Source organism: Delphinus delphis, chromosome 2 (assembly GCF_949987515.2).
Source record: "Delphinus delphis chromosome 2, mDelDel1.2, whole genome shotgun sequence".
NCBI lineage: Eukaryota > Metazoa > Chordata > Mammalia > Artiodactyla > Delphinidae > Delphinus > Delphinus delphis.
The window spans coordinates 34,839,160-34,859,030 of NC_082684.1; the positions used below are offsets into that span (position 1 = coordinate 34,839,160).

The following is a 19,871-nucleotide window of genomic DNA, read 5'->3' on the forward strand; positions in this document are numbered from 1 at the left end:
ACTTTGCCCTGACCTAGTTGGCCCTGTAGGGATCACCAGATGACCCTTGCGATAAGGGGCAGAGAATGTCTGACCCCTAATTACACAAACTTTAGCTTCTCTGGCCTGGCTGTTTCTCAAACTTGTTTAGCTTGTTTCACTTACCGTTCCCCCTGCCTGGAATGCTTTTCCCAAAGCTCTTTGCTAAGCTTCTTTGTGTCTTTCTGATGTAGGCCCTGATGCTAGATCCTTAGAGAAGTTTAAGACTCGCCCTCCTGCATCTAATTTCTTTCTGTCCCCTTCCAGGCCTTTGCCCTCCTTCGTGGCCTGATACCAGACATTACAGTATGTGCTGGCTGGCTTACTTATGGTCTGTCTCCCCACAGAACTGTGAGCACCAAGGGGGCAGGAACCTTGTCTTGTTCACACGGGGTACAGTGCCTGGCCTTCACCAGGTAGTCAATCTTTGCTGGAATACAACCCCTCGTATAAACAAACCAGCCTCCACAGGACTTCTGGGACCGGGTCCCCTGGCTGTTTAGAAATCTCTGGGGGTGGCTTGGCTGTAGCAAGCTGTGAAAAGTAGGGCATTGGGAGTTGCGCTGTTGAGATGCTCCAGATTTGTCCTCCGAAAGACTAACTGGGCTTCTTTCTGCCTCCACCGGGGAGGCAATGAAGGGGCAGGTGCGGTGGATTCGCCTGTGGGACACCCGAAGGATGTGGGCCGTCATAGGGAGAAAGCAGATAAATTCCTGGTCACTTTGCGGGTGAGGCTGTGAGTCTGCTGCCTGTTCCTGTCCAGCTGACAGAAGGAGCCTTGCTGGTCTCACGTGATGAGGATTCCAGGGCCCCTCAGCTGCCGCCTGATGGGATCTGCACAGGGGATTATTGATGAAGGGGAGGTGAGGCAGCTCTTTACAGTAACACATGCCTTGCTCTGGGATGGCAGCCAGGCAGCTAATTAGAGAGCCCAGCAGCTGTCCAGCCTTTCAGGCAGTGAGCAGCAGCTACACAGTGCCAGAGGGTGGGATGGGAGGGAAAGGAAAGGAGCACAGGGCCAGAGGCCACCCTCTAAGGCGTAGGGGGTGGGTGGTCGGGGTTGGTTCCAGGGGGGGACATTGGGAGGGGTGTGTCAGGTGGAGTGGGCTGCATGGGGAGGAGGAAGGAAGAAGAGGAGGTTGTCAGGACAGGGTAGCCTACAGGTGAGACAGAAGAGAGGGTGATGAGATGTCCAGCAGGCAGGGTAACCCAGATTCCAAGCCCAGAGTGAGGGGCATGGAATGGAAGGACATGGCCAAGTGGAGGGGAGGGGGGGGTCCATCCCCTATCTACACCCTTTCTTCCACATGCCAGCCAGGCCCCAGGGCCTGGGTCTCCTTGCTCCCAAGGGGGAGCTGACCAGATACAGCCTTTCCCCTGGTCGGGGGTGGGGGGGTGGCATTCCAATTGCATCTGTAGCTGAGCACGGTCACTCCTTGGTTTGGGAAGTTGCCAATCCACTTGTGTTCAGGGCTGGTCTTACTACAGGACAAGTAAAAGCAGTTGTTCTGGGTCAAAAGGGAGGAACTGGGGAGGATTTGAAAAACCAGAGGGCTCCCCAATGGGTCCCTGGGGCATCTTCTCTTTACTCTATGGGCACCTGGGTGGGGTGATTTGGGGAAGAGGAGAATAGGAGAGAAAAAGGGATAGTGTTTGCCTGCCACTTCCTGGCTTCACTCTTAGGTTCCAGGCCATGGAGAAGGGTGGTGGATGGGGGTAGATTTGATTTTGAGGTTCCGGTCAGAGAAGCAGAGATGCAATCCTGCAAGCCCAGCTTACCTTAAATAGTTATAGGGGAGGAGAGAGAATGATGCAGAGGGAATTTCCTGCCAGCAGCTGCTGGTTAAACCTCTTTGGGAAATGAATCCTACATATATGGAAACTGGACGCTTCTTTGGAGAGTGCCAGCACATTGTAGAAATAACAGAATAGGCACTGTTATTCTCTGACCTGAGCCTGAGCTTGGCTCCTTGCCCATATGAAAGCCTGCGGTGTCTCCCGGGTTGCCTAGGACACTCTGTTCCTGCCCCATCCCTCCTCATGTGACATGTCTTCTGTACTGTCCAGACCCAAGGCACTCACCCCATCTATCCTCACCTCTCAGCCTGGGTGATGGCTCTTGGAGGTGGGAGAAAGGATAGCGAGGACCCTCCTTTCTTCCCTGGTCTCCAGAGACAGCCCTGCCCATTGTAAACCAACATTTATGGTGCTTTGTGGGAGAGAACCCTTCCATGATGGTGGCCTAAAAATTAGAGAACACCAGACATCATTATGTTTGGTTAATAACACTGGATGTTGCAATCACCCAGTAATGTAGTTGGATCCTTGTCTACCTTGCTTGTCCCTCCATCCAACAGAAGTTTCATGGTCTCAAGGAATTCATCATGTGGAGGGGGAAACAGACACATAATCATTTTAAGATGGGGCAATATGTTTCAGTAGGAGGCTGTTCAGAGTCCTGTGGGAACATCAGTGATGGAATACCTGGGGGGCTGTGGGAGGATGGCATCACAAAGGAATGAAGAGGGGGCAGGGTCTCAAAGGAGGAGTGGGTATGGTGGGCTGCAGAGGAGGGCAGTTAGAGAGGGCTTGAAATTGCACGGTAGTCTCTGCCCCTTCAAGCTTCTGGGGCATCGGGACATGTTGAAGGAGAAGCTGGATGGACTTGGCTGTACGTTTACAAATAAGCTGCTTACAGGATGGACTAAGTAGATTACACCGAATGAAGGATGAGTGCATGCAGATGTGTGCCTTGAGAATGAGATTGGGATGGAAAGCACTTTGAAGGTATGCTATATGGCAAGAGGGGCGACTCTGGAGCCCGAGGACCAGGGTTTGAATCAAATGTATGGATTTAGCCTAATCTCTTAATATCCTGAGGCTCAGTGTTTTCATCTTTAAAATGCAGCAGGGCTGGGGACAGGGTGGGGGTGGGGAGGTAGGATAATTCCTGCCTTCCCTGCAGGAGTCTGGGGAGAATTATGAGAGGTCATATACTTGAAAAAGTACAAGTACTACCACATGTTAGTTGTATAAGGGCTCTTCACACATTCCTCTACTCCAAAAACTTCTGGTTCAGGTCATGCTGTCCTCAAGGGAGCCTCATGCCCTCTACACCGTGGGACCCGGTCTAAGGGGCCCGAGGGTGTCAGAGGGGTCTGGGGACAGCTTGTGCACTTGGAGGCAGAGGTGGGACCCCATCACCTCCTCGTCCAGCTCTTCCCCTGGGGGAAGAGCCTGCAGACCAGGAAGCAGGAGGTGTCCAGCATGAGGCTGGCCCCAGGAGGGAGCCTGTTCTGACTGCCACGCTTCATCTGCCAGGGCGGCAGCCTAACCAGCCTCGGGCTCCCAGGGCTAACCGTGGCGACCAGCAGGCTGTGCTGCCAGGATGTGGGCTTTGGTTTCTGTTTCTGTTGGGTTTTGACTAGTGCTGTTAATGCGGCCTGCTTAGGGCCCAGAGAAGGGGAAGTGCCCGTGGGGGGATCGAACTCCCCAGGCACAGGGTCACGGTGGTGCTGGAGATGGAGGGCGCGCTGGACATGCCCCTGATAGGTATGTTCCAGGGTGATCCCTGCCCATGGCCCGGCAGGCTGGGAGAAGGGAGGGGTGGGGACGGGTGGGGCAGGGTTGAGGGCTCCTGTTTGTGGAGGAGCTGGGGAGGGACAGAGGCCAGGAGAGCACAGCAGCCCGCAGCACTTCACCCACTCTGTCCTTCACTCCTCTCAGTGCAGAGGCCCAGGGGAGAGACCCGGGGGTGCATGCCCTCCCTGCCTGCAAGCACAGGTGCACACAGTGAATTTCAGGTCCCCAAGCCCTGCACTTTCACTTCTCTTGGCTCCCCTGCTGCCTCGCAAGTTGTCACCTTCGGGAGCAAAGGCCCGAGTCACCCCTGCTCAGAGAGCCTGGGGGGTTGGCGGAGGGAGGAGGGTGGCCATGGGCATCAGCGCAGGGTGGTGCCTCTGTGGCCCACCCTGCTTGGTCGTCCACTGGGGGATGGGGGCAATTCCCTCCGCCGGTCACACACTATTCTCAGCTTCTGAGCAGCCGGTCCATCCCTCTGTAGGGCTGGGCTGGATCTGATCTCTGTCCCTGGGCTCGTGCAGAAGGTACAGTTTATCCAAGGGATTTTCAGGGAAGCTTCAGCACCTTCATATTAAAGCAAAAAAAATGTCGAAGTCTCTATCAGATGGTCAAGTCTTAGGGCTCTATTAAAAATATGTATGTGGCAAGGGGCATTATAAAGTCAGATTTATATCAGCTTATAGTCAATTACCGATGTTAATAGGAAGGGTCTCGACAACAATAATAAAATAATAAAGTGAAATAAATAGGAGGGCAGTGGGATTGCGGGTAGAGGGTTTTAGCACACGTTTTGTTGGTGTGCTTGCTTTTGCACGTGTAGTTGTGCTTGGCTCCCCAAAGGCTAAAACAAATGCTCTACATCGTCTGTCTTCCGTGAGGTTCTTGACCGCCCTTGAGAACAGATGTACCCACTACAGGGGGAAGGTGAGAGTGTAATTTGAAGCTAAATTGAGAATGGAGCTGGATTCTAAAATTATATCCCTGCTCAGATTTACACGTGTGCACACACTTCACTCGTGGCACAAGAAGCACCGAGTCCTATTAGCCCCCATGTGAACTGCCTGGGATCCGTTCCAGGCTCTCATCTCCGGATTAACCAGACCTGGGCAAGCAGGATGGCAGAGAGGAGGTGGCAGGCTCCAGGAGACGCCCCATGGCCTGGGTGTGATGAGTGTCAGGTGCTGAGCCTGGAGCCCGGAGCTGTGGTGTTTGCCTCGAGGCCGCCTCTCTGGCTGGCCTGGTGGCTTGGAGCTGGGGATAGTTTAAACTAATGAACTCCTCCTCTTTAATTCCAGGGACAAATGGAAGCCACCCATCCACTAGCCGAGGATCAGCTGAGCCCTGGGGCTGATGCTTGCCCACACTGTTGAGAATGGCACCGAGGCCCAGCCAGGCACCGGGACAAAGGTTAACCCGGGACACTCCTGGACAGTGATCCTGATGTCTGTTCGGAGCCGCGCACTCAAGGGTGTGATAAGTGAGTACGTTACTGGCTCCCAGGGGATCCCTGGCCCTTCCTGCCTCAGCAGCATGGGCACAGGCCTGAAGGTTCCAGTCCTGAGGCTGCTTCCGGTCCAAGGGCCTGTCACAGGGCTATGGTCCTGGAATGGGAGGGGGTTTTCCAGCAGTTTCAGGCCGTGTCACATGCTAGAGCCATTGTATAGCCACATGGCCTCTAAGAACTGGGTCAGACCCAGATGGGCTGACATGAGTGATGTGAGACACCCAGCACTTAGGAGATGGCATCTTCCCCAGTTCTCTTTCTTATCTGTATGCTCATGGGTGCTTTGGGCCCTGGGCTTCACCTCTGTGCAGTGGGAACTGGATCTCACCTAGGCTTCCAGACTCTGCCCAGAAGCCATGAGTGGTTTGTGCGGCCTTGGGTAGAGCATCCAGGGCACTGGATGGTGAAGGCTTTGTGGTGCCTTAGCTGCCATAAGCGTGGCCACCAGGGGGTCAAGAGGAGCAAGTTCTCTGCTGCTTCTGCCATGTTTCAGCCATATCTCCTCCTCAGTCCAGAGGAGCGGCATGTAGGGCGAGGGGCCCCCTGGCTGGGGAGTCTCACCTGTCCTCACATAGCCTTTCTTTCCAGCCTCGGCCTCTGGCTTTTCCTTGATGATGCTTTAAAAAAATGACAGTTGGCTGCTCTCCCAAGCCCCAGAGGCTGTCCGGCCTAAAGGCTGTTCTGTCTGAAGAGGACAGACAGTCCCACTGTGGGACTGGGGGCCGGCAGGCAGAGAGCTCCCCTGGAAACCAGGGCAGGGAGCGCTGGTGGGTTGGTACTCGGACAAGTTTAGGAGCTGTTGGACTGGTCCATGGGAGCCCAGAGCCCTTAGCTTCTATGTAGGAGTTTGCAGAGAGGGAAAGGGTAACCAGGTATTTCTCAGCTTTAGATAGATCCTGACTCCACTGCTAGTTGAGAGTTTAAAACTCAAGGCTAGAATCAATTTTTCAGTCAACCGAGGCTTGCAAAATCAGTTTGTGATTGGAGGGTCTTTCAGGAAGTGTGTTACCGAGTTGATTTATAGCCGGGGTGGTGTGAGAGAGCCTGGACTGTGGGAGTGGGGTGGGGGGTAGAGAGATGGTCGTGGAGGCCACTGTGGGAACGCGGTGACTCAGACCTATTTCCTGCATTACACAGAATTCCCCAGAACAACCTACATCGTCAGCCTTAAAACAGTTTTACCCTTTTGTTCAGTGATACCACTTGTAGAATTGTTCATTAAGAAATCTTTCTTTAGGAAATAGTTCCAGCAAAGAAAAGGGCTGAATTCTCTTGTTACAGGCATAAGAAAGATGTTCTTGTGGTGTCATTGTCAGAGTAGAAATGGGAAACAGTTGTTCTCCCTTTGTTGAACACCTAGGTTAAGTAAATTATAGATTTCCACTTGGTGGAATATTACACAGCCATTATAATAAGGAGAACATAGGATATATGACAACTTGGAAAAATTGATTATGATGTAATGAGTGAAAGTGTCAGGTTACAGGATAAGTACATTATGGTAACTTGTAAAATAAACACATGAGAAAAGATCGCAAAGGGGCAATGATAATGGCTGCTAGTTTGCTGGAATTATGAATGCCTTTTCTTTCTATGATGCATGGATTTGTTTCTTTTAAAACTAAATTAAATCTCAATGAGTATACCACATACCACTAAAAGTGATTTTCTCTAAGATGTGGGATGATGGGGGACTTGCTTTCTATATCATTCCTTTCTGCAGTGTTTAAATTTCAACTGTGAGCAAATGTCACTTTTGTAATCAGGAAAAAGAAAGACATTTTAAAATGCTAGATATAAAAAAAATTTAAAGGCTATATTTCCTAAGAAAGAGGAGAAGAGAAAGGCTGAGCTCTTTAGCTCTTTATACCTGCTCTCATCAGTGTTTAAGGGCCTGCGCCTGTTTGGGCCCATTCATTCATTCATTCATCAATCCATTCATTCACAGGTATCAGTGGGTCTTACTGCCAGGCACTGTTCTAAGCACTAGTTACCCAGCAGTGAACAAGGCAGAGCCCTGCCCTTGTGGAACTTTCACTCCAATTGGGGGAGACAGACAATGAACAAGTAGCGAAATATCGGAAAGTGAAAGCGCTAAGACTAAAATGGGATGATGTGGGTGACGGGGAGGCTGTTTTGGATCAGAGATTCCTCTGAGGGGTGTGGGTTGAGCTGAGATCTGAATGACAACAGAGAGGCAGCCGTGTAAAGTCTGGGAAGGGTCCTGCAGTCCCCACCCGCAGGCTGCCCTTTGCTGCCTGAGCCCTGGTAAGCCTCGGTGCCAGGCTGACTCCGTTCCCCAAGCCCACTTGCCCCCGCTGCACCTGCCAGCTGGGATTTGCTCAGCATCTGAGGCTGTCCGAAATCCTCCCCGGCCGGCTGCCCTGCACGGTTCTGCTACTCCGGCTGCTGTCGCTGCTGCAGGCACAGGGCTTCTCTGGGCAGCCTGCACGCTGGCCGCTGCTCTTGGCTGGCATTTCCGTGGCAGGGCTGGGGCGTCTGAGATTCCCGGCAGCTTTGGGGCAGGCTGGCCATCGGGGAGACTCTGGGTAACGTGTGTCCTGGTGAGAGGTCTTTGAATGGCACGTGCCGTAAGGTCCAAAGGGGTGGCTGCTGCCATGGTCTTGTGAGGGTCAGCCGTGACCCTGGAGGATCTTCGTGTGGACGCTGCCAGAACGTGGCTTCAGAACAGAACTTGGCTTCTCAGAATAGACTGAGAGCCTTCAGGAGCTCTGACACCGGTTCTGGGCTTCGCTGATGATCTACCGAGAAGCTCACATCCTTCTTGCTTCCTGTTGTCTCCCCATATACCATCTCAGCCTTCCACAAGCAGAAACTCAGAAAACGGTAGTGCCCTCAAAGGAGCCTGTAGTCAGCCTCAAGAACAGTGCGATGTGCTGACTGGGAGTGAAGGCTCTGGAGCTGGGTTCGAATCCCAGTTCTGCCTCGTGGAGCTGTAAGAACTTAGGCTAATTTTCTAGCCTTTCTCTGCCTCGAATTCCCCATCTGTGAAATGGGCTTGAAGATTATCTGCGTTAGTACATGGGAAGTACTGAGAAGAGTGCCTGATTATTACTGTGACTTGGGAAGTGGCAGGAGGACCAGCCCAGGGAGCTTTCCTGGGGGGACGCCCACAGCAAGAGAGGGTGGAACTCTATGGTATTTGGGCAAGCCAGTGACCACCGGTATCTTCCCTCACTTGCTTCCCTTCTGGCCCTGAAGCAAGCCCATGTTTTCCTCCCCCTCAACCTCATGACCACAGGGGAGGCTCAGGACTGTTTCAGAACTTGCATCTGGCACCCAGAGGTAAGGGCGACCGCCCACCCCTCATTAATTCCACTACCCCACCAGGAGACTGCACTCAGGGTTGCTCAAGCTGTGTCCCCAATGCCTTGTCCTCAGAGACCCCTGGAAGGCCTGTGCATCTCCCCAGAGCAGTGGTATTAAGTAACTGTAATGGTTTTGTTGCCTAGGGATGGGGAGTGAAATTTGGGAAGTAAATGAGGTGAAAGAGGAAGGCTTGCCCAGCCTGTCTGCATGGAAGGGGAATCCTGATTTTCTAGCAAGACGCTCCTCTGGACAAAAATTCCCAGAGTTGTCAGTGTTGTTCCAGGAAGTTAAGATGCTACAAGATGGGGGGTTTTGGCAAAACCAAGAGCAATCATCCCATCCGGTTTTGCCTCCAGCCTGTCTTGGACTTTGATGGCATTCTCTTCGCTCCTCTCAACTGCTCACTCTGCTCTCTGTCACCCTAAGGAATAGCCCGGCGGGTTCCAAGAGCAGCAGGTGAGCTACTCCTAGGGAGCAGGGCTCTGAAAGCCAGCCCTCCCCCTCCCCCACCTGTCTCCTTGGCGGGGCAGTGCCGTGTCCTGATGACTCGCCTCGGGCTCTGGCCCTTTGCTGGGACTCCGTGTGCCTGGCTCTGTCATCACACATGAGGGCTCTTGTACTTGAGTGTTGTTCCCTAAAATCCCGCTTGAGAAGCCATCCACTGCTCTGCAGATTCTTTTCTCTGCCTTCAGTCTTGCCCACGCTCTCCTCTCTACTCCACCCTGAGTTTTCATTCCTGGGCTGTCCCATCTTTGTGTCATGGTCCTCAGGATGGTTATGTCTGTCACCAGGAGAAAGAAGCAACATCCCGTGAACTGCTGGTTCCCCTTGATGCAGGTAGACCCGGGGCTCCGATCCCAGGGCTCAACAAGGAGGAACTGGAAGGGTCTGGGGCAACGGGCTCAGGTTGGGGGAGGCCAGGCAGGGATGGAGGCTGTTGGGCCCAGCAGAGGGAGGGGAGCCTGTCCTAGCTCAAAGTTCAGGCACAGCTCCGGTGACTATTAGAAGTGGGTTTGGGGAGTGGAGTTCTGAAAATCCACCCAGGCCAATGCCTGCCTTTAATTTTAGCATCTGTCCCATCACAGTGTGAGCTGCCATCCCACCTGACGACACTGTCTCACGTCCCCGCCCCTGTCCTCACCCCCGCCTCCTGGCTCCCGCCTGCTCTTCCCCATTCATCTTCCGTGGACCAGTCCAGGTCTCCTCAGACACGACCTGACCTCACCTAGGTATGCTTCCCCTCCACCTACCCGTGTTCTTCCAGGCACAGAGATTCTAAAACCAGAATCCAGGCCTCGGGCTCGCCCTGTTCTCTCTCCCCACACCCTCTCTTCTGTTCGGCACTTGCCCTCTCTCCCTTTGACAGCCACTCCTTTAATCTTGCTTCTGCTCCATAGGGTTTGGGCGTCCAACTCTTCCAAGTCACCTGCTCCGGGGGTGTGGGCGTGGCTGGAGCCTCTGATCTGTAACCGACTGGGAAACCATTCTTGGCCTCCCCCAAAAGATCAGACCAAGAGGCAAGGAGAGTAGGGTTTTAAAATCAGCATCAAGGAGGGGACTGACCAGAGCGATGACTCCACCAGGTACATGAGGCTGCTGAAGGGCACATCTGAAGAAGTCCCTTCTCCGGATCCTGGGGGACAGAGGGGCCAGGGCTACGGGTGCCTGTCAGGTGGACAGACCTGCGTTCAGAGGACCCTGAGTCGGGCAGGAGGCAGAGGGGTCTCCAGGCCACCACTGTCCACCCACCTCGGACTGCGGACCCCTCCTCGCTGCTCTGTGTTTCCCCGGAGCCCAAGCTCTGTTCTGGGCAGAGCTTAGCAACCTGTTGGGAGTTCAGCATAAAACTAGAGCTTGAGAAACTGTGCCAGGAATGCTGGCCCTTTCACTCACGCGTCTTTTAAAGCCAGGCCCTCACAGGGCTGGTTCTGAGACCCCTCCCCTTTCGTCACACCTCCTCAGCCACACGGGAGCCGGAAGCTCACTTCGATTCTCCTCAGCGGAGTTTTTGTTCCATGGGCTGTATGTGTGATTACTGTTTTCACGGGTAGCTTGGCTGCCGGGTTAGTGCTCTGGGTGGAGGTGAAGACCTGACTTGCTTGGCACAGAAGGCTGCCCGGCTGCTAGTGAGGACAGGGGCAGAAGGACCCTGCCACAGGTGGGAGGGAGACGCTGACCAGGAATCCTGGCTCTGTGCCAGAAATGAAAGCCATCTTTTCTTGAGCATTTGCTGTATCCCTAGTAGTGGATATCTCCTGGCTCGTTCATCCTCACTGTAACCCTCAGAGGTGGTTACTCTTATTCTCACTTCACTTATAAGGAATCTGAGACAGAGAGGTCAGGTAGTGTGCCCTAGATCCCACAGGTGGGGGGTGTTATCGTCCACAACACAAACCCAGGCAGTTAGCATCTGGAGCCCCTGCACTTAACCCTACACACCATTCACACCTGTGAGTCATGGTGTGTTGTTGGGCATGGCTCAGGAGGGAAGAATGGGTGTTAATTTTACACAATTTCAGGTTTCCTTAAGTTCATTTGTCTGGCAAATTTACTGAGCATCTTCTATAGACAAGGTGCTAAGATGATTGATATATAGTCATTCAACAAATAGTTTTAAGGGACCTCCCTGGTGGTCCAGTGGTTGAGACCCCGTGCTTCCACTGCAGGGGGTGCGGGTTCAATCCCTGGTTGGGGAACTAAGATCCCACATGCTGCGTGGCCAAAAAAAGAAAATAAAACAAACAAACAAACAAAAACAAATGTTTTTAAGATACCATTATTTTTTTAAAATTATACATACTAGTTAGAAAAAAATTTTAGAGTCTACAGAAAAGTATAAAGATGGAAATAAAAATCACTTATGATGTCACCATCTAGAGATGATTGTGGCTAAATTTTTTGTATATTTACATGTGTGTATGCCTTTGCAAACTCAAAATCATACTCAGCATTCCACTCTGAATCCTGCTTTTTTCTCTTAATGTTGTATTAAACATTCATCAGGTGGCTACTGGTGCTGGCCTCCAGAGGAATCATGGCAAAGCTGAACGCTAACTGTTATCACAGCAGTGAACGGGGTGCAGAGGTGGACAGGGCAATGGACAGCTCCAGGGTTGCAGGTGTTTAGGAAAGTCTTCACAGAAGAGCTGGATCTTGAAGGATTATGGCTTCGCAGGCCATGGTTGGGGGAAGGGCACCCCAAGTAGCAAAAACAGCAATGGAGAGATCGGGAGGACAGGCTCCGAAGCAGAAGTGGATCACGATGGGCTTTGCCAGTCATGCCTAGGGGTTGAGCCTTACTCTGTAGATGTTAGAGATCCACTAATGGGCTTTAAGTGGGGAGAAACACTGGATGTGCATTTTAGAAAGACTGCTGTTTCTATACACGCTTTCACAGTAGTGATGAGTAAATTGAAAGGAGCAATGCAAGGCTGTGAGACTGGCTAAGTAAGAGACCATTGGAGTCATCCAGGTGAGAGATGATGGGGCTTGAACTAGAGCAAGAATGAGAAACAGGAATGACGAGGAGGAGATGGATTTCAAAGATGTTTAAGAGGTAGAAAGGATAGGCGTTAATGGCTGACTTGGTGGCTTTGCCATGTGACTTGCTTGGGCCAACAAGATGTTAGTGGGTGTGACTTAACAACTTAACTAGTATTGAAAAGCACCGGTGCAGTGGGGTTGCTCGCTCTTGGGCCTCCGCCCTTGCCATGAGAAGACCTTGCCAGGGCTAGTCCACTAGGCCCAGAAGAAGGACAAGAGGCAAGTGGAGCAGAGCCATCCCAGCCAAGCATAGGACAGAGCCCCCAGATGACTCACAGCCTTGTGACTGAGGCCAGCCAAGATCTGCCAACCCATAGGCACGTGAGTTGTAATAATAAATGAGAGTTTATTTAAGCCATTGAGTTTGGGGATGATTTGTTATGTAGCAATTGCTGAGTGATAGGAATGTCTTCATTCTTTTTTTTTTAATGTATATATTTATTTATTGGCTGCGTTGGGTCTCAGTTGTGACACGCACAGCATCTTTCGTTGCAGTGCACGGGCTCTTCATTGCGCGTATGGGCTTAGTTGCCCGACCACGGATCGAACCAGTGTCCCCTGCACAGTAAGACTGACTCAACCACTGGACCACCAGGGAAGTCCCAAGAATGTCTTCACTCTTGAACTGAATGCTTACTGTGTGCGAGGCACTATTCTAGGCACCTGGGGATGCAGTGCTGAATCAAAGTCCTTACTTTCAGGGAGTTCAGATTAAAGGGGGGAAGTGGCAGAGGAAGCACTCTCTGCTAACTGGGTGCATGGTGGTACCATTAATCAAGATGGGGGTCAGGGCTTCCCTGGTGGCGCAGTGGTTGAGAATCTGCCTGCTAATGCAGGGGACACGGGTTGGAGCCCTGGTCTGGGAGGATCCCACATGCTGCGGAGCAACTAGGCCCGTGAGCCACAACTACTGAGCCTGCGCGTCTGGAGCCTGTGCTCCACAACAAGAGAGGCCGCGATAGTGAGAGGCCCGCGCACCACGATTAAGAGTGGCCCCCAGTTGCCAGAACTAGAGAAAGCCCTTGCACAGAAACAAAGACCCAACACAGCAAAAATAAATAAATAAATTAATAAACTCCTACCTCCAACATCTTCTTTAAAAAAAAAAAAACAAAACACAGCCCAGGCTTTACCTCCTTTGTGAAGGCAACATTAAAAAAAAAAAAAAAAAAAGATGGGGGTCATACGATCCCTGAGGTGGACCTGGGTGACCTGGCCTGAGGCGGCAACTCCGGTGGGAGGCCCTCCGTACTCGCTTCGCAGCAAGGGAAGGTGACCACACCTTCTGCTGGACAGAGGACAAGCGGTCCCCTCCCGGCCACAGGTGTGGGACAAGACACGCTGACAGTCGGGCACCAGTAGGGACGGGAAAGCTGCTGGGGCTGGAACTGCCTTCCCCCTTCCCCCTCCCGGGCCCTGAGGGGCTGCTGTTCGGTGCCATGGCCGGAGCAGCGAGGGGAGCTCGAGCCTGAGGCCAGAGGCCTGGGCTCCTATCACTGGCCGGTCCTCCCACACTCTCTGTGTTGAGTTGTGTGCTGGGTGCTCCTTTAATTGCATAATTTAAAAAGAAAAAAGAAGCTAAGAGTGGACCAAAACATTGCACAAAGTGTTCTAATTTCCAAAAGAAAAAGAAAACAAATGATGGGGGTCATAGGAGATATTGGGAGAGAAGATAATGAGTTTGATTTGGGAAAGGAACATGAGGTGCCTATGTGACACTTAGGTGGAGGTGTTCGGGAAGGAGTGGGGTAAATAGGTGTAGAACACAGGAAAGCTGTTTGGCTGGGGACTGAAAGTCATCAACAGTGAAACAAAATCATCTGTACCAAAGAGAGACAGAGTACATGCTGTGGATATTCAGGGGAGGAAGAAAGGATTTGTGGTTGGGAGGATGAAAAAGATTTTGTTCTGAAGGTAACCTGTAAGCTGGGTTTGTACTTGTGGAGGCAAGAGGAGAAAGGCACATAAAACACATTAGATGGGATGGTGGTAAGACGCGGAGAGCTGGACTGTGAGAATTAGGCTGAAAAAGTAGATTGGAGTGAGATCAGGGAGAGTCTTGAATGCCAGGCCAACGACACTGCAGCGTTTCATTAGCAAATGGGGAACCATTGAATGTTTTTGAGCAGGGGAGTGACATTAGGCACGCATGTCTAGGAGATGGCTGAAGTATGATGAGTTTTGAAGTCGAAATCAAAAGATACGGATTCTAGTCTCACGTCTTCCATTCAGTGGCCCTGGGATATGGGGCAAATGACTTCTCTCTGAGCTTCAACTACCTCTCTTAAAAAATGGAAGTCAAACTACCTGCCCTTCACACGAGTCTTAATTTAGTAAGAACCAATGACAAAAGGTGAATGAAAGTGATTGGAAGACCACCAAGCAATGTGCATGGGTAGGCATTATTGTGACTAGGTCTGCTTTAGCTGAAACGTAAGGCTGGGATTCCCAGACAGGTGGGCAGACTGCAAATGTCATCTTGTTAACCTCTGTCCCTTCTGCCACCTCGGAGAGAGGACTGCCAGAGCTGTCAGCCTGGAGTCCACTGGCAGCTGGGGTTCCTGTTCTCCTGCTCTGCCTGCCCGTTCTTGATATAACCCTGAACTCTCCCGCCCCACCCTCCACATAAATGACGTGTCATTTAGAGAACACCTGCTCAGGGGAGGACTGTACCAAGGCCACAGAACAGAGGACCGGGAGACAGCTGCTGCCATCAAGGAGTACACAGGCTGGTTGGATAGGAACTAGGGGTGGCATTGCGTAAAGGGTCAAATGAGTGGTCCACACAGTCGCTGGTGGAGGGCCAGGCCAGTCTTCGGAGAAGCATGATGGGGCCTTGAAGGCCAGTGGGGTTTAAAAGAGAGGATTGGAAGGGAATGAGAAGTAAAGGAGAGGACTCTCTCCTCTGTCAGCCCACTGGTTTCCTCTCAGTATCGAAACTAAACACCAAAACCCCACTTAATGGAGCAGTTAAAAACAAATGCGACCACAATACGCAACCACTTCACACCCATTAGAATGGCCATCGTCACGAAACCAGAAAATAAGTGCTGGCAAGGATATGGAGAGATTGGAACCCTTGTGCATTGCTGGTGCGAATGTAATATGGTACAGCTGCTGTAGAAAACAGCAAGGCCACTCCTCAGAGAATAGAAACAGAATTATCATATGATCCAGCAATTCCACTTCTGGGTAAATACCCTAAAGAACTGAAAGCAGGGACTCGAACAGATATTTGTACACCCATGTTCAGAGCAGCATTATTCATAATAGCCAAAAGGTGGAAACACCCATTAATGGATGAATTGACACACAAAATATATCTAGGTAGATCGCAACAGAATATTATTTAGCCTTAAAAAGGGAAGAAAATTCTGACACATGCTACAACATGGATGAACCATGCAGACGTTAGGCTCAGTGACATAAGCCGGTCACAACAGGACAAATACTGCATGACTCCACTTAAACGAGATACCTAGAGTTGTCAAATTCATAGAATAGTGGTTGCCGCGGGCTGGAGAGGGGATGGGGAGATAGACAGTGTTTCATGAGTTCGGAGTTTCAGTTTGGGATGATGGAAACATTTTGGAGATGGATGGTGGTGATGGCGGCACAACAATGAGAATGTACTTAATATCACTTCAGTGTATACTTTAAAACAGTTAAAATGGTAACTTTTATGTTATGTATAGGTTCACATACACGCACATAAAAGACACATGTGACGGGCTGCTTAGAAAGAGCTCACTTGAAGTATGAGTGATGTGGAACTCACCTGAGTTTGAGAAGAAGTGGGGGAAGAGATGGGGACCCCAGTAGATGGGCCTAGTGAAAAATTAGCAAGTAGCCTGGAAATGGGGGTACTCTTCCACTGACTACCAATCATCCTAAGAAGTTATTATAGAGAGGGTAGTAGACAGCTCTCTCCAAGTAGCACTTGAGTAGCGTTTCTCAGAGGAAGCCAGTGGGGCTGTTTGTTTTCCTCCTTTTATTTCTCATGCCTCCCTGGCTCAGGTAAGGAATATGAAATAAAGTAATGAACATGGAATAGGGTTAGGAGTATGATGAGTAACTAGAAGAGAAAGGTAGAGGCAGGTGTGAAATCCCCTCCGCCCTGGTCACTCCGGAGACTTGGGGCGGGCAAGTCTGGGCCTCCTCCCTCACTTGTGTCTCCTTTGCGTCCCTAACAGCCAGCCCCAGTCAGCGCCATGGCTTCCGCCGAGCCCCTGACGGCGCTGTCCCGCTGGTACCTGTACGCCATCCATGGCTACTTCTGCGAGGTGATGTTCACGGCGGCCTGGGAATTCGTGGTGAACTTTAACTGGAAGTTCCCGGGGGTCACGAGCGTGTGGGCGCTCTTCATCTACGGCACGTCCATCCTCATCGTGGAGCGCATGTACCTGCGCCTGCGCGGCCGCTGCCCGCTGCTGGTGCGCTGCCTCATCTACACGCTCTGGACCTACCTGTGGGAGTTCACCACCGGCTTCATCCTGCGCCAGTTCAACGCCTGCCCCTGGGACTACTCCCAGTTCGACTTTGACTTCATGGGCCTCATCACCCTGGAGTACGCCGTGCCCTGGTTCTGCGGGGCCCTCATCATGGAGCAGTTCATCATCCGCAACACCCTCCGCCTCCGCTTTGACAAGAACGCCGAGCCCGGGGAGCCCAGCGGCCCCCTGGCCCTGGCCAACGGCCACGTCAAGACTGACTGAGCTGGGGGAGGGGGGTGGGCTGGGAGGCTCTCATGGATCCTGTGGACAAGGGTACCAAGCTGGTAGGGTTGCCCCCTCTGTACAGCACAAGCCCTGCCCCGTAGGGCACACGGAGCCCCCGTGCCCCACCCCCCGCCACCGTGGGCGGGCGTTGGGGGCGTGGTCAGGCGTTGGGGGCGGGGTGGGGAGGCGGCAGGGGCACTTCGGGTAGGGTCTGTGGATCTCAGCCCAGCTCAGGGGCGGGAGGCCTGTGGCTACACAGGGACGGGACTACGTGGGTGACTTTGGAAGCAGCAGGCCCTGTCCTGACTAAGGGACACAGAGTGGAGCAGAAGGTGGGAGGCAAAGCCTGAGGAGGCTTTGGGCTGTTGCGGGGGCCACCTGCCTCCCTCTCACCTTTTAGTTGGGCTTCAGCTGGTTCCATTAGGCAATATTCAGGTGCTTGCTTGCAACCAATACCTCCCCCAGGGGCCTGCTGAGCTGCAGCCTAAGAAGAGACTGGGCAGCCAGGAGGCTGCTGGGCAGGAGTGCTGGTCTGCAAGGGCTGGGAGGTCTTCCCTTGGCTCCTTTCCCCTCCCCCAGGGTCCCACGCTGATCCCTTGGCCTTCGGGGGCTCCCCCCCTGGTGCTGGATTCCCACCAACCTTGGGCTTTTGGAGGTTTCAATCCCTGTGTGTTCGGCAGCATTTCCCCCTTTTCTCTTATTTTCAAAGCCTTTACCACTAGCAGCCCCTTTATCCATGTAAGCACCCCACCTGCCCCACCCACAACTCCCTAGGCAACACAGCAGCTGCCAGAGATACAGCCCTGAGCAGACCCCTCCCACCCTCTTGCAGCCTTCCCTCCACTATTGTCAATGGCCCGATTCCTGAGAAGTCCCCCCTTATGCCTCCCCACCTGCCCCAGTCTGGGGGATTGTGGCAGGGCCCCTGGTGCTCACCTCCTTGCAGTGGCTAAAAACGAATGATACCCCCAACGCAGAGTCAGGCCATCATGGGCCCCATGGATCCACAGTGGGGACCTAGAGACAAATCAGTGTGAAGGGGGGAAGTTGGGCAGTAAAGGTACCTGACTGGTTTATTTTCAAACCAGCCGGGGCAGTCTAGCTTTCTAGGTGGTAGAGGAGCATGTATGCAGTGGTGGAGAGTCATGGAGACTGAGGGAGGGAGAAAGAGAGAGCCTTTCAGCTTTGGGAGGGTCTTCGAAGCATCCTTAGTGGGAATGGGTCAGTACTGGTTCTGCCATAGCCCCAGCCCTGCAGCAAAACCTCCTCAGGGCTACCCCGTCCTCAGCCCTCCCAGAAAGGCTGACCCACTGAGCTTGCTCCTTAAACAGTATTAACCCTGCCGTGCTCATGGGCATTGTCCTCTCGGTTGCCCCGCCTTCCTCAGTGACAGGTCCATTGCTGGAAGTAGACAGGTGAAATCCTAACTCCAGCCCACTTCCAGCTCTGCCCCCTCCCTGAGTGGAGGGGTCCATCAGAACACAGCCTTTCCCACGGTACATGGTCTCTTCTTGACCACACTATGACTCTTAGGTAGAAATCAGCCTTTCCCTTTTTATAGAACATTAAAAGTGATAATACCACCTGTGGAGAGAATCTCCTCTTCTTGCTGTACTGCTCCACCTAGACTGTGCAGACAGCACCAGCTAGGGCACAGGCCAGGGTGGGGATGCGGGGGGTGGGCAGGGGCGGTGTCCTGGATTGGGAGAAAGGCTGGGAGACTCTGCCTTTGGCAGGGTTGTGTTCTGCAGTGACCCTGTCCAGGACAGTTTGAAGGGCGATCCCCAGCCCCTATGTCCTGGGCAGGCTCCTCCAGTCTAGGCACAACCTACATTCTGCAGGGGTTAACCCTACCTTTGATTTTACTGTGGCCCCAATTCCAGGGCTTTGGGGCTTCTAGGGGTTCAGCCTTCCAGTGGGGGTCAATTGCTTTCCATCTACAGGTGGAGGGGATTCCAGAGGAAGAATAGTGTCTGGTTCCCGGTTCTGTCAGTAATTGTTTCCTCGGTCTTTTCCCCTTGATCCACATTATCTCGGTCTCCTGGACCCCACTACCCCTCTAAGCCCCTTAGACCACACTACTCACCTTTGCTCTCCCCTCCACGACAGAATCTGGTGGTCAGCTTGTTGATGTCTCCCAGCCCAAGGCCTCCATGATTCTCTGCCAGGGCAAGCCCTTGGGTGGCCCACTGGGTCTGGCCGCTCCAGAGGTTGCCCTGTCTGTTCCCTGGCACTATCTCTCTGGGCCCTACAAAAACTCCCAAGTGCGAGAGGTCCCCGAGTAAACCTGCCTGCCTGGCAATGTGCAGAGCACTGTACTTCTGCTTCATCCAGGTGCCCTGAGGCTCCTATTCTCCCTCGTAGGGGACAGAGCCCCTAGCAAAGGGAGGTGATGACCTGGAGCTTGACCACAGGATCGGTGTGTCTTCAGGGCCCCAATCCCATAGTGCCCAAGGACTCAAAGTTTGGAGTAATCCCAGCCCTGCAAAGCAGAGAATCTGCTCACTTTTTATGAACCTCTGGTGTCCTGGGCCTCTCTCCACAGGACATGGCAGCATCTCTGAGTCACAGATCGCCATGTGCTGCCCTGCATGGTTGAATCGCTTCTGACATCTGCTAGGCATCCTGTCCCTTGTGCCGTGTCCCGCCCCCCCCCCCCCCACCATGCCAGTGAGTCACAATGGTCTATGCTTATTCACAGCAATAATACCTAGGGAGTGCCCATGAAGTCCTTTTGTCCTGGTCCCTCGCTTTCTGCATGGGTCTCCTGGGGAGGCAGCCACTGAGTGGGTCAGTTAGGAGAACCTGGATTTATAGAGCTCTGGGCTATGCAGACACCACCACAGGGGATGCAGAAAATTGGGAGGCTCAGGCCTGGAGGGCTTACGGCTAAGGCAGGGAAAGCACCTTCCACTCTGAGGCCACCCCAGGCCTGGAGGAGCGGCAGGTCCCTGCTCTACAAAAGGGGCTTTGAGGCGGGTGGGACTGTCTCCCAGCTATGACACCTCTTCGGAAGGATACTTGCCTGGTTTGTGCACCCACTGCCTGCTCTGTCTCCATCGGTCTCTTTGTCTCTTTCTTTTCACGTTCATGCACACAAAATATACCGGTGTTTGTGTTCCAGGATTGACTCTGACCCATCTCTGTTTCTTCTGTTTTGGAGCCCCTTTCCTAGG

At 52.7% G+C, this 19,871-nt stretch overlaps 1 protein-coding gene across 2 annotated transcripts in view; it reads left to right on the forward strand.

Moving 5' to 3' along the window:
• TMEM229B (transmembrane protein 229B) overlaps positions 1-18,375 on the forward strand; it is a 38,619-nt gene extending 20,244 nt beyond the window's left edge. The window contains exons 2-3 of one of the 2 annotated variants that reach the window (XM_060003406.1): positions 4,896-5,077; positions 16,175-18,375. In XM_060003406.1, coding sequence (XP_059859389.1) covers positions 4,951-5,077; positions 16,175-16,692 — 645 coding nt within the window. In that variant the 5' untranslated portion in view covers positions 4,896-4,950 and the 3' untranslated portion in view covers positions 16,693-18,375. Of the gene's footprint in view, positions 1-4,895; positions 5,078-16,170 lie in introns of those variants that run through there. The other variant, XM_060003405.2, reaches the window with a different exon arrangement.
• Positions 18,376-19,871: the final 1,496 nt, after the last annotated feature.